The sequence below is a fragment of the Giraffa tippelskirchi genome, chromosome 7 (genome assembly GCF_054371585.1).
Source record: "Giraffa tippelskirchi isolate mGirTip1 chromosome 7, T2T-mGirTip1v1.2.pri, whole genome shotgun sequence".
Lineage (NCBI taxonomy): Eukaryota > Metazoa > Chordata > Mammalia > Artiodactyla > Giraffidae > Giraffa > Giraffa tippelskirchi.
Window position 1 is genome coordinate 77204212 of NC_137281.1, and position 14330 is coordinate 77218541.

At 33.9% G+C, this 14330-nt stretch overlaps 1 protein-coding gene across 6 annotated transcripts in view; it reads right to left on the reverse strand.

Moving 5' to 3' along the window:
* Nucleotides 1-14330, reverse strand: part of HOMER1 (homer scaffold protein 1) — a 213948-nt gene that overhangs the window by 140933 nt on the left and 58685 nt on the right. For all 6 annotated transcript variants that reach the window (XM_081505966.1, XM_081505965.1, XM_081505964.1 and 3 more), the window contains exon 5: nucleotides 7627-7766. In XM_081505966.1, the coding sequence (XP_081362092.1) occupies nucleotides 7627-7766 (140 nt within the window). The remainder of the gene's footprint in view (nucleotides 1-7626; nucleotides 7767-14330) is intronic.

A 14330-nucleotide genomic window follows, 5' to 3' on the forward strand; every position in this document is an offset into this window, starting at 1 on the left:
GCTGGAAGCTAAGACTCTAGAGGGGAGTTCAGCAAGTGATGGCAAATATGCGTTGAACATGATAGAAAAAAATAAAATGAGACAAGGAGAGTCTGAAACGTGATAGAGAAAACAAACTCTCTTGGAGGGTTATGTGATTTTGAAGACAATTAGACTAACTCAGTTAAACTCAAGTCTTAAGTTGATTAGAGTGACTGCTGTTCAAAGACCATAACTAGTCTATTAACATATTTTAGCTTTAAGGTCTTATGAATCTGTAGGTGTAACCCCACACTTGAAGCACTGTACCAAGGGCATTCAGAGCATATACTCCATTTTTGCGAGGAACATCATTCCCTTCATATGTTTAATGAATGCCTACTGTACTAAGCATCGGTGATATAAATGAAGAAAGCACAATCATTGCCCCAGGAGAGACTGACAGGCTAATGTCAACCTGTATATGTCAGTTTGGAAGCAACAGGAATTTAATAGAGGAGACATATAGTTCAGTCTGGAGACATGAAACAGAGCTTATTAGAGGACGTAATGCTGGAACTTATAAGGATATACTGAGGTTCATCCATTGGTGATCAAGTTAGAGACAAAGGTGGGAGGCTCAGTGGTAAAGAATCCACCTGAAATGCAGGAGACTTGCAGGAGACAAGGGTTTGATTCCTGGGTCAAGAAGATTCCCTGGAGAAGGAAATGGCAACCGACTCCAGGATTCTTGCCTGGGAAATCTCATCAACAGAGGAGCCTGGCAGGCCTCAGTTCATTGGGTCACAAAGAGTCTGAGAAGACGAAGCGACTAACAGCAAAAACAGAGGTGGAGTGCAAGGAAGTATGGAGAGTGTGTGTGTGTGTGTGTGTGTGTGTGTGTGTCTGTGTGTGTGTGTGTGTGTGTGTGTGTGTGTGTGTGTGTGTGTGTGTGTGTGTGTGTGTGTGTGTGTGTGTGTGTGTGTACACAGTCACTCTAAAGAAAAGGGAGAACATCAAAAAAACAAGGGAGCAAAGACTTGCAGATGAGCAGTATCATGTTTGCTTGGTTGCAAGTGGAGTGCATGTGTGCTCAGCTGTGTCTGACTCTGCGACTCCATGGACTGCAGCCCACAAGGTTCCTCTGTCCGTGGCATTTTCCAGGCAAGAATACTGTAGTGGGTTGCCATTTTCTACTTCAGGTGATCTTCCTGACCCAAGGATCGAACCCACATCTCTTGCATCTCCTGCACTGGCAGGTGGATTCGTTAACCACTGCACCACCTGGGAAGTGGAGGACCAAAAGCAAATGCAAGTAACTGCTACAAAATCACAAGGTGATGAGGCTGGGTAAGTCTCATCTGATGACCATGGACTGGTCTACATACATCATGCCATTGAAATATTTTAAGGAGAAAAGGGACATGGTCAGGTTTTTGTATTTGAGAGTAGTAATACCTATCAGAGTAGTATGTCACCAAAGAGTAAATATCCAGGATTCCAAATCTTCAAATCATATCCTTCCAAATACCACCACCAAGAACTTAATAAGGGCATTATGACAACAGATATTACTAGCTGGGAATTTGCTTAAAATCATTACCTTGGGCTAAACCATATATATTAATAACTCATAAAGATTCCTTTTGAAAATTTAAACTAGAAACCAGATAGGTCATATAATCTTCATTTCTCTGTTTGGCCTTATGTTTTAAAAACTTCAGTGTCTTTGGATGAACCATGTACACTTCACCTTACCACAGACCTCACAATTCCATACTGTCATATAGCACACATCACAAATGTCACACATTCATGTGACTTTCTTGGCCTCTGCCTATGTTCACACACTGCTATTCTAGTAAGAGGAAAGACAGAAAGTCAAGTCCAAAGAAAGAGTGTTTTTCCCTAAGTCCTGGAGCATAACTGTCGTCATCACACACCTCCCTTCCAGTGGAATCCCCACCACGGTCTTCAAAGAACACAAATGGAGGGAAAAAAGAATTTTTAAAAGTCCTCCTAGGAAAATTTTAAAAGTCCTAGGAAAAAGGTCATAATTAATCTAAGATCCATCTGTTCCTTTGTGAGCGATAGGACCCTTAACTCCAAGCTAGTAACCCTGAAAATACAAACTAACAATCACAAGGGATGGACTGGTGAAAATTCTTCCCATTAATTTCAGTGGTGAGGCAGAGAAGAAGAAGGGGAAGGAACAATCTCTAACTGGAGGTATGTTAGTAATGTCATTATCTCATATGAATAGTACTTTTCTTCTTGCAAATAATCCATATTAAGTGGTAATTCCCAACCAAAATGCTTTAGAAAATATTTATATTTTTTTCAAAATCTTTTAGAAGACATTAAAATAGAATGAAGATTAGTTCTTAAAAATTTAAGATAGGAAATTTAAGTGTATATAAGTAAAAACCTAATAAAGTAAACACTCTTGGTCACTAAACTATACTTTTATCACATCTTATTCAAAAATACATGGATTATTTCTAAGTTCCCAGAAAAATGCAAACCTATATATACTGCCAAATTACCATAACACTTCTTACAAAATGCTTCCTGTTTACAATTACAGTAAAAGAAATTCTGCCATCTCCAAAATGTTGAGTTGCACTCTCTCACTGTCTTAGCCTTCAAATTAATTTTTAAAAACTAATTCTAATTTTGAGGTTTGATTTGAGGTGGGATAACAATATTTGTAACTGTAACTATAAGGGGAATCCTACAAGTTACATTTTTCATCTATAATTTTATTAATGATAAAGAACTTCTTGTGAAATCAAGCCCCAGCTTTACACAGTTTTATTCAAACAAGAGTTGTCCACAGAAATTATTTCTATTTTACTTCATAACTATAATCCTAGAAGTTATTCATGAAAAGAGAGACAAATGCACAGCTGTGGAGAATATAGTCCTCCGGAGCTTCTAACAGTTTTTTCCTGTTTGTATCATGTTCAAAGTATGTACAATATGTATTCGAGTCAAGATAAAACACTGCTTGTTTTTTTAACATGTAATTAAAATTGCGTGTATATTTTCCAATGAAATTTAGTTTTTGAACATGTACAAAAAATCTCTAATCACAGTTTTAAAATAGTAGCTTTTGGAAACTGATAATAAATGAAGTGAAGCAATTAATCTATTAAATACAAGTGGAATAAACCCACTCAAATTATGGTAAAATTGTCACTATACTGATTTAAAGCAAATCAACATACTAAGGAGTAATGATTCTGCATATATCCTTTAATGAATATCTGTTGAAAAAACACAAAGTGGTGGAAAAATCTCTAACAGAATAGAAGATACACGCAATACCCCCAAATGCATAAATTCTAGCAGCACCATGAGAATATATTATCTAAACATTAGAAGAATTTAAATGCAATAGGTGCTCAAAATGGCCAATTTTCCATTAAGATAATCAAACTTTTTAAAATTTATCAGTATAAAAATAGCTTCATGAACTATTGCTATATACACATATCTGCTCTCAATTCTCAAAATATAACAGCAGCTATTTATCAATATATTACTATATATCTGAGAATCATAAATTCACAATGAACAAAATAAAAAATTTCAGTTTTCTGCATTATATTTCAGTATTACCCTCTAACATCCCTGGGAAACTATAAAATTAACTATTTCTAAGAGAATTTTAGATAGCTTTATATCTTCAAAAATATCCTAGAATTCATTGAGAAATAATGAGTCAATTCCAAAATTCCATACAGCTGATACTATGAAGAAAATAAATCCCTCCTGAAATGAGAACACAAAACTGTCCTTCATATTTTATATATGTATGTATAGATATATATATTATCAAGCATACAGTATTTTATTTAGTATACAGATGACTCTTGAACAATGCAGGGAGTTAGGGGTGTCAACCCTCAATGCAGTCAAAAAGCCATGCATAGCTTTACAGGTGGTCCTCTGTATCCTTGGTTCCACATCCACGGATTCAACCAACTGAGGATTGTGTGCTACTGTAATTTTTACTGAAAGAAATCCACATATTAGTGGACTCTAAGTTCAAACCTGTATTGTTCAAAGGTGAACTATATAGCTATTCTAAGACTACAGCCTCAAAGGAAGCCCTGAACACTTCAGTGGGTCAGTATATACCTGTTCAGTCCCAAAAGGATATTATCAGTTAGGTTAAAAAAAATATTTTCTAAGAAAAAATAGCAATTCAGGTAAAACTTAATACTATTTCCCCAAAGAAATTAGTAAATATTTTCATCCTCATAATCTTCCTATTTTATACATCTCTAGACTTCTAAAGCATTCAAATAAATATACTTTTATAAGTGTTAATTTATCAGAACTTATATAATGAGAATATTTTTGCCTAGTTTATAACAAGGACACAAAACAGTACTATAGCACCTGACTAAGGAATATTGAGCAGCTCATACATTTTAAAATTTAGTTCAGCAGCATAATTTTTAAAAAATCAAAGAAAAGAGTAAATAAAGGTAACTCTATAATGCCAGTAAATAGAATTTAGATATAAAAAGCTGTATTAGCTTAGTAAATAATAAAATACAGAAGTAATTTTTAAAAAGTATTTGTGGATGAAATTATATGCCTGGGACTTACTTTAAAAATACAAACGTGGAAGAGTGGGTAGGATTAGAAATGAAACAAGACTGGCCATTTTTTCCTAAATTTTGAAGCTCAGAGATAGGTGCACGGGAGTTCATTAAAGTATTATCTCTTTCAAACACATTTGAAACTTAGTGTAAGTTTAAAGACTAACAAAAAAAATCTTGCTTTTCTCTTTAAAACTAAGTAGTACTTCTTAAAAAATAAATAAAGCTTATAGAGTAAATAAACTATAAATACATTACTAAATTTTCAGGACCAAATGAAAACTCAGGGCCTGAATCAGTAAGATTTAGGTATAAAACTTAAATTTTAAGAAGAGCACAAGCTGGCTTGCTAAATAGCTATTACTATAATCAACGCAATCCACTTGACTGACTAGATCATTGTTTCCCATATCTTTCCATCTTAAAAAAAAAAAAACACATAGATGTTCTAGTGATTTTGCTCCTAATTTAGCAATAAAATGATATCAACCAGAACAGAGGAATGTTGGCAGAATATCGTTTTTGCTATTCATTCTTTCCTGCTGAAATAAGTACCGAGGAAGAAAGGCAAAAATAAATAGTATATGCAAGACTTAAAAACACAGATTTTAAATGTTTTCTTTGCCATGGTAAAAAAGGACAGTGTATCTAGTTTAAACATTTGTGAGTTTCAGATTTAAAGAGAAATTATTTTAATATTCTTTGTGTAATTTATGAAACATTGATCTTATTTCTATATAGTTTTCCTGATAGAGAAACATTTATTAAATTCCTGACACAACAATGTACTTGTTGGGGATTAGACTAAAATGCACTATTAGCTAACTTGGTAGTACATACTAGGATCAAAAGCACTGAACTGTAAACCTAAAGTTGTTACTAATAACCCATGCGACCTAGGACAAATCATCTAACTTCTGGAATGTGTCAAAGGCACAAGCTTTCAAACTTTGATGTTTTACCCTATAATCCAGCCCACACTAAAATATATATGTTACTGAAACACAGTTTCTTCTCCTAATGTTAAGTTTTATTCCTATTCAATTTTATATTTCATTTTTTTCAGAATGAAATTAATAACCTAAGTTGATTTCAAACCACAACAGTTTGAAAAATCCTTGATTACACCATCTCTGAAATCTCTAAAGTTATTTTGATATTCTAACATTAGTTGTAAATGATTCAGTTTTCTATCTCAGGTAGAAATCTTAATTTTAATCAAGTAACTTAGTGAGTATTCATTAATATTGATTGATATAAAATTAAAAGTTCAGAGGATAAATCTTCTAAAATTCTAAAGTATTTTTTAAATAATAAGAAAACTCTAAGATTGCATAATGCCTTTAATATAACCAAAAGCTTAAATCGACCTGTTAAATTTCATTTTCAGAACTCAAATATCTCCTTGGCTAACCTATATATTCCAGTAGTCAAAGAAGCTGTATCTTCACATCAAAGAAAGTAACTCCTATTTGACTCCCAAGAACAGAGAAAATCAATGGATGACCAGTCGCAGTTAGTAATTCCAAGCACTGAGGATTAGCAAAGTAATAAACACTCAGAAAATTCTAGGTGCAAAAAGTAGATTAGAAACAGCTTTACCAATGATAAATACAAAAGTTCTTATTTCTTAACTCAACAGTATTCAATGCACATGTCTTGTTTAAGTTTTAGCCAAAGAAATCAAGTTGATAATTATGTTCACTGTAGTTACATCTATTTACTAATGGGATGTGCTAATTAGGAAAGAAATTTTTGCTTCCCTCAATACAAATATTTTTAAAACTGCATATGAATCACATAGCTCTTTAGTAGTAACTGTGTATTTTAAAAACTAGTATGGTTTACTATCAGTGTAAACATACAGTCTTCAGACTGGATGAACCAAAAATGTTCACACGTTCCGTCATTCTTACAGCTATAGAAATGAGAATGCGCTTATCCTGAAATACTTAGAGCATCGCCTCTATAGAAACTCCAAAACGTGCCTCTTTTATGCAAAATTATTTGCATTTTTAGAAACAAACTGGAATAGCCTCATAGTCAAACAGTTTCCTCCCATTCATTCCTAAGAAAAATTTTAAATTTCTTCTTCCTTGGGCTGAGTATGAGGTCCCTCAATGTCTCTAATAAGTTTAGTCCTCCACCCCTAATATTCAACCAATTCAATCAAAATTAAAATTCTCACGAAAAAGAGTTTGGAGTACCTCACTTCACCATTCTTCTGAATATGCTAAAGAATTTTTTTTTTTTTGAATTAGTCCGAAAAGAGATGCAAGACAAAGGAAAACTTTTTTCCTAATTTTAATTAAAACTACCTAGGTCAAAAGTTTCCAAAGAAGGATAAAAATAAAGACAATGACTGATAGGTATTTGTTTACATTTGCAGATTCTCAGATCTCCTTACATCCTAAAAATACTCCAACATGGCCAATAATTAGTGTAACTGGTATGGAATATATTTAGAATAAATTGCATCTTTTTAAAGTATCAAATTCTTTAAAATTCAGAAGCATGTGAAGATTTATCTTGTTAGTTGATGTGCAAAAGTAAATCTGACATTAACAGGTTCATGCTGGAAGTTACACCAATAAACTGTTTCCTTGTTTGAAATCATACAGTGAGATCACCTCTAAGCAATGGCAAAGCTTAATTTTAGAGTAGGAAACCTAATTTCTTTTTTTTTTAATGTTTATAACTCTCAAGAACATACATGAAAATGGAAACCAGGTTAACAAAGAGGGTCTTTTATAGGCTGGGTTAAGAAATAAGTAGAGGAGATTTGCAATAACATGTTGTCTCATTGAAAAATGATTTGTATTATAATTAGCTCGGTAGCCCTTTTTCTACAAAGGTAATGCAAATTGCCCACACCAGTCCATCTAGGCAACTATAAACTATAAATCAGTAAAACTTTTCTGAAGTTAAGAGTTAAAAAAATAAAAAGTCTGACCTGGAATTTTAACTCAGGGTTGTAACTTTGCAAGATTTATTTGAAACCAAGTGAGTTTGTATACGTTACTTAATTATGACGGTTGAGCTGAATCTGTACCTATGTGAGAACGGCAATGCGTTCTGAGTGGGTTCAGGCCGTGGCTCTGAGTTCTGCGTCATATCAGGTGTTCTCTCATCATCTGTCCCATTGATGCTTTCTGGTGTTAAAGGAGACTGAAGATCCCCGCCTGCTGATTCCTTTAAAAAAAAAAAAAGAAAAAAAGGCATGGGGATTAAAAAAGTGTTACAGTTTTGTTATAATACACAAGGTCATCTAAAAGTTAAAACTGACTCTGATATATGCTTACTTATGAAATATGGTCATATTTCAATTGAAATTTGAATCAAAGACTTAAAAATGAAATTTAAACAGAAAAAATTTTAAAGCAAAACAATGCACAAGAAAACTATCTGAAACTATCTGTATCATTATACAATTTAAAAATGTAAACATACAGTTTAGAAATGTAGCTCCAAAGAACTAAAAATCTTTCAGGTTATATAAGCAATTAATTGGTTAGATGTTCAAATAATTACTTGAGAAGAAAAATAAAATAAGATAAAACTGCAAGATGATTATTTATTATTTATGGGAGGGTAGGAAGAGAAAGAATGAAATCTTAAGTCTCAATTTTTTTATCTGCCATAGTTTTCAGTTCTAAGAATCATTTAGAAAAGTAACTGGAAATATACCTGTAACACATTATATACAATGATGTTAGTGTATTTCAGCTTTTCTTGCCTGCTACTCATAATGAAATTATTTCTCTTTGCAAAATTTCCTGTTTTATTTCTATCAAAGTGAATTTAAGTTATCCCACTGGAAAATAGATGGAATTTAAAACAAAGCTCACTCTGACACTTACTCTTATGACTGTCATCACCAGATTATCTAAATTTCATATTAGAAATCAGAATGAGGTGTCATTTGACAAACCCATTAACCAGGGAAGGTCCCAGCACAAGATGGTTAAAGAGCAGCTTGGTGGACCCCTTACAATCTCTGACCAATAAAACTTCAAAACTGAAATATTAGGCTAAGTTAGGCAAGAAAATGAAAACATCAGTGTTCAATAGGGGAGTGGGTGGGGATGGTCATAATTTGCCAACCTGAAAGAATGTAAGATCTCCTCAGATAGAAACAAGATGAATATGTGTAACACAGGAAATTGCTTATAACTAGAAAAAGAGGATGTTATAAGGAGATATCTAGATTATGATAATTTATATACTTTACATAACAATTATTGCTCATGGAGAAGCACTACAAAGAAATATGGAAAATATTAATGTGGTGAGATCAACTTTCTTTTCTGGGGCTTCTGGTTTTATACTGCTCTATGTGTTTTATTTCACATTTAAATATTTTAACTAATAGTACCATAATGCTACAAATTATACAAACTATCAAAAGATCAAAAGACTTCCTTCTTGATTCCACATCCTCACCTAACTATTTTTCAATTATTAATGGAACCTCCAGTTTGACATTTAGTTTTATTCCTTTTAAATCTTTCTTCTGAATCTACTGTTTCTATTAACTGATAAGTCAATGCACAAATAGTTTGCAGTATATTGTGACAACATGAAATTGTTTTACAACAAAGTCAAATCCTACTGAGAAAACAGTAACCAAAATGACTATCTCTAGATCAATCATGGGCCATATCAATTAGCCTGGAAAAGTTTTAAGCAGCCAGTAGGAAACCATGAGGTATTCATATTTGGTTTCAATAAACCAGGAAAATTTTTTCTCCAAGAAAGGCCAAACTAAAATAATCCAGGTTGACTGTCCAATCAACTGAACAGTAAGTTGGCCAAGAACTGATTCAGTGAAAATGACAACAGAAACCAATTGCCTTGTTAACGCGAAAGAGCACAACTAGTATCAGCAACAAGGACCTGCTAGAACTGGTTGATAAGAGTGTAAGAGTGAAAAGGAGATTAGCATTAAGAGAGAGAGAGGAGGAGTCGTCTGATTTCTGGTTCTCACGACCTTCTGGGATGAAGTAAGAAAGATGATGACGCATGGGTGTTGGGGAGGATAGTACGGTTGATGCCACTGAAGCAGACTGTTGTCAGAGACAAGCTAAGAAGGAGAAAAGGAAGAAAGGGACTCAGGTTGCTTTTCTTCCAGAGGCCCAAATATTCGCTATATTTAACAAAAGGCATATTTAAGTTACCCTAGACGCTATATCTAAAATGAAAACAAAAGCCCTGAGCATATTTCATTTTTAAGGATGTTTGCAAAAAAATCAACATTTGCTCAGGAGAACAAGAAAGAGTTCCATCAGTACAAAAGGGCAGTGAAACTCCTTTGCCCTCCAACTACTCCAACTAACACAGGGGTAGCCAGAAGTAGTGTGAAACCTTCTAAAAACTTTACATATGCTAAAAATAGCACTGTGAAACTTGTTTTATTTAACATATTCCAAATATCTAGTTTTTTTTAAATTCTGTGCAACTTCCTATTCAACTGTAGTTATTCCTCAAAAACTTTAACTTTCATAAAACCTACATTTTATATCTTTAAAACAAACATCAAAATAAAAAGCATGAAGTATATTTGGCAGAAACCAACAAAAGTCTGTAAAGCAATTACCCTTCAATTAAAAAATAAACAAATTTTTTAAAAAAGCATGAAGTGTACCTGCTAGACTACAAACTTTGGAAAAGTAGGATAATTTCTCTTTAGAAAGGGATTCCTAAGCTAATATGGCTAGCACGTCTATAGTAAATGTTTAAGGAAAAATATATCAAATAACATATCCTTTGATCACAGTGATAAAAAATAAAAACTTTGCATTTTAAAATATGAGAGGATCAAGGAAGCCAAAACTAGAAGATACGACCATATTATAAAAAAAGAAACCTGAGCAAGAATGTAAAAGATTCAGAAAGTGCTTAAGAATTCTCTCTCCTTATTTACCAAGTGGCAAGAAAGCCCTCCCCTGAAAAGAGCAAAAAGCCCCAGAAATATCTTGAATCACATGGGAAAGAAACAATGTTGGCTCTCGTTGCAGGCCAGGCCTCCAGGGCGGCGTCACCAGCCTTCTCTCAGGCATCTGTTCAGGTGGATGTGCCACAGCAGGGGGGTGGGGTATCAAGGGTTAGCTCTACTTGAAGAAAAACAAATCTCCAGAAATTGTAGAAAATCAAATTTGGTATGATTTAAGTAAGAAAGATTCATAACAGGATTAAAAACACATATCTGCACTGTTCTTAATTTTGGGCTTCCCTGGCTCAGCGATTAAGAATCCATCTGCCAATGCAGAAGATGCAGGAGACCTGGGATCAATCCCTGGGTTGGGAAGATCCCCTGGAGGAGGAAATGGCAACCCATTCCAGTATTCTTGCCTGGGAAATCCTGTGGACAGAGGAGCCTGGTGGGCTATAGTCCATGGGGTCACAAAGAGTCGAACACAACTCTAAGGAAGATTCATATCAGGATTAAAGACATATGTCTTCACTGTTTTTACTTTGGAGAGCTAATAATTAAACGAAGAAAGCTCTAGCAAACCTTTCCTGAGGTTGTAAATGTTGTTCTTGTGGTATTTGGTTCAGTAAATATGAAACTTGTCAAATGATACTATGACTAAGAAGGTATCATATTTAATGTATCAGTTCAGTTCAGTTCAGTCGCTCAGTCGTGTCTGACTCTTTGCGACCCCTTGAACCGCAGCACACCAGGCCTCCCTGTCCATCACCAACTCCCTGAGTCCACCCAAACCCACGTCCACTGAGTCGGTGATGCCATCCAGCCATCTCATCCTCTGTCGTGCCCTTCTCCTCCTGCCCTCAATCTTTCCCAGCATCAGGGTCTTTTCCAATGAGTCAGCTCTTTGCATTTATGTATTCATGTATCGCATTAATGTATAGGCATTCACTAATTCTAAAGGCATATTTTTGGGCTAGATATGTAAATAATATAGTTTAGGACTGTAACAGGTCTAAATGCAGACCACCTTTCAAAAACTCCATTTATACCAAGAAAATCTAAAACACTCAAGATTTATTGCATTTGAAATGTTGTTAATACATGATATAGTTCAAACCTCTGACCTTATAGATTTCAAGAACCACTGCCCAAAGAGATCAATTGACTTTCATAGGATCAAATAGCTAATCACAGAGGTTCTAATAATCACTTACAAGAAACCAGTGCCATTTGGGCAAATACAATTTATTGCTAAAATGAATATTTTAAAAATTATGACATTAAAAAAAAAAAAGAAACTTTGATTTTCTCTTAATACACACACTCACACACATGTAGAATCTATTTTTTGTATAAAGTGAATTCTAAAAGATCTTGAGGGAAAAGTTAAGACATACTAAATATAAATCAAGATAGCTACTACGATATGTTCAATGCTACACAACCTGACATATTAAATGGAAAAAAATAAAAAGCCCATGACTTTTGTTTGGCTGCAAACAAGTGACGGAATTAAATAGATTTTACTCAATTACACCCATGGCGGATTCATGTCAATGAAAAAAAAAGAAAAAAAAGAAAAGTCTTAGTCAGCTGACAGCTAAAAATTAATTTTTTTCAACTCCACAGAAGAAACATTTTGATATTATTTGACCATATAGCCCCTTTCTCTATTAAGTTAACTGAAATATAGTATTTTGCAACTGTGAACTTTGTAAGAAATTTCAGGTTTAAAGTCAATCATCACTCTTGATTATATATCATTGACTGTTTAAAAGATTCCCATGGAAACATGAGAAGATAAGATCTCCAACAGAGAAAAAGTTTTAAATTAATGTCTATTATTTAAAGAGAGATGTGAAAGAACCTGACAACTAACATGTGAGTCCATGTATTCCTAGAGATGTTACTTTGATGAAGACAACATGAAGATATGACACAACCACACGTTTATACCGAGTGTACAACCTTAGCTCAAGAGTCTAAGAGGGAATTGGCTAACTCTGTGCTAAATGCCAGACTCCTTTCATCACAAGCCTTTAGGGAGATGGAAGGATTTATCTACAGCAGTGTTACTCAAAGTGTGATTCTCCAGATCAAGAGTCATCAGCATCTCTTGGAAACCTGTTAGAAATGCACATTCTAAGGCCCTATCTCAGCCCTTCTAAATTTAGAAATGGTTGGAACTCAGCAATCTGTATTTTAACACGTCTTCCAGGGGCTTCTGATGTAGGCTTTATTTAATTAAGGCATCTGTATTTTTCTAAATAATGCTGTCAAGGCTTTATATCATCATCTTCACCATTATGGTCACATTACAACTCAACTGTTAACATTAAGCCTTTACTACACACTAAGTACTTTGTAATCCTTACTTAATTTTCACGACAACTTTGTAAGGAAATAACTTATTTCCATTTTATGAATTAAAGGAAATACTAACGTGCCTAAGCTCAGAAAACTAATAAGGGTTAGAGTCCAGATCAAAGCTGAGCTCTAGAGTCTATATTATTGCCATTATTGCATGACACTGTCAACATGACATTATCGTTATCATATTTATTCCACCCAACAATCCTGTAAGGTAATGTAACATTCATGTTGCAGATGTATAAACAGACTTGGATTGAGAAAAATTTTCAAGATCACATAATGGCAGAAAAAGAATTTATGTCTAAGTTTGACCTGAAAATACATATACCTAACTTGTCTGCAATACAGCCTTGAATAAAAGCAAAAGCTGTGACTATTTACTATTATCAATTATCGCTTTTAATCTCTTGATTCCCTTTGCTGAATTCCTGAGTAATATTCTATTCTTCAGGCAGAGTGTTAATTTAGTAGATTGGATTAAACCAGTGAAAATCAAGCTCAAAATGAATAGAATCAGGGTGGCCAGAGATTACATGATTCAAAGTAAAACAGAAATATTAATGACCTCTGTAAGGGACTGTCATACAAAAAAAGAAAGGAGAGTAAAGAGAAATGAAAATACTTTTCCCCCCTATCTCTCTCTTCTGTAAATTAACAGTCAGACTTCAAATATTTTTAAAAGATAAATTAAGGTCAGAATATTTTGGTTCTCAAATGTTAATGTACTTAAGACATTTCTTTACTCGTTGTATTTCACAGCACTTTCCAAATATAAACATCTTCAATTCCTCTGATGAAAGTAAAAGCTTAAAGACATTCCTTCCACCAAAGACCAGCAGGGACCTTAGCAGCAACTTGTAACATTTCATGACCAATTAAACAAAAACAAGTTATGATTAGAGAAACAGGAACTAAGTACAATGGCAAAGTATAATCTATTACAATTTTATTAGAGTCTTTGGGGTATTCTTTTATTGAATGTGCTGGAGCATCCTGCAGTGACACTAGAATCATTCACTTGAGGAACTAGAGCTCAATGTGTACTGGTACTAAATTTTAAATAGGCTTTTATGTTTAAAAGCATCACTACACTATCATAGCACTTAGGGAGATTCAAGAGATCTCATTTCAAAATGATCATTCATGTTATTCCAGGTCTCTGCAAATACAGAGGAGGAATAATGGACCTTTGGCTTCAATCCAGAGTTCACCTTTAGCCTGTGAGGAAATGTGTACTTTAAGCATACTTAACAGAGCTCTCCTTTCCTCTGAAAACACTCAAAACTCTTTATACCAGTAGGGTTTACCAAATAGAGTTGGGTGTCAGGGGTGGGGAGAAAGGAACAGCAAAATATTTTCTACAATGTTCCAATCATTTGGCTAGTCACAGAATTCCAAGGCAATCACTATCTACTTCCTTAAGAAAGCTTTATGTAAATCAGCTACTTACT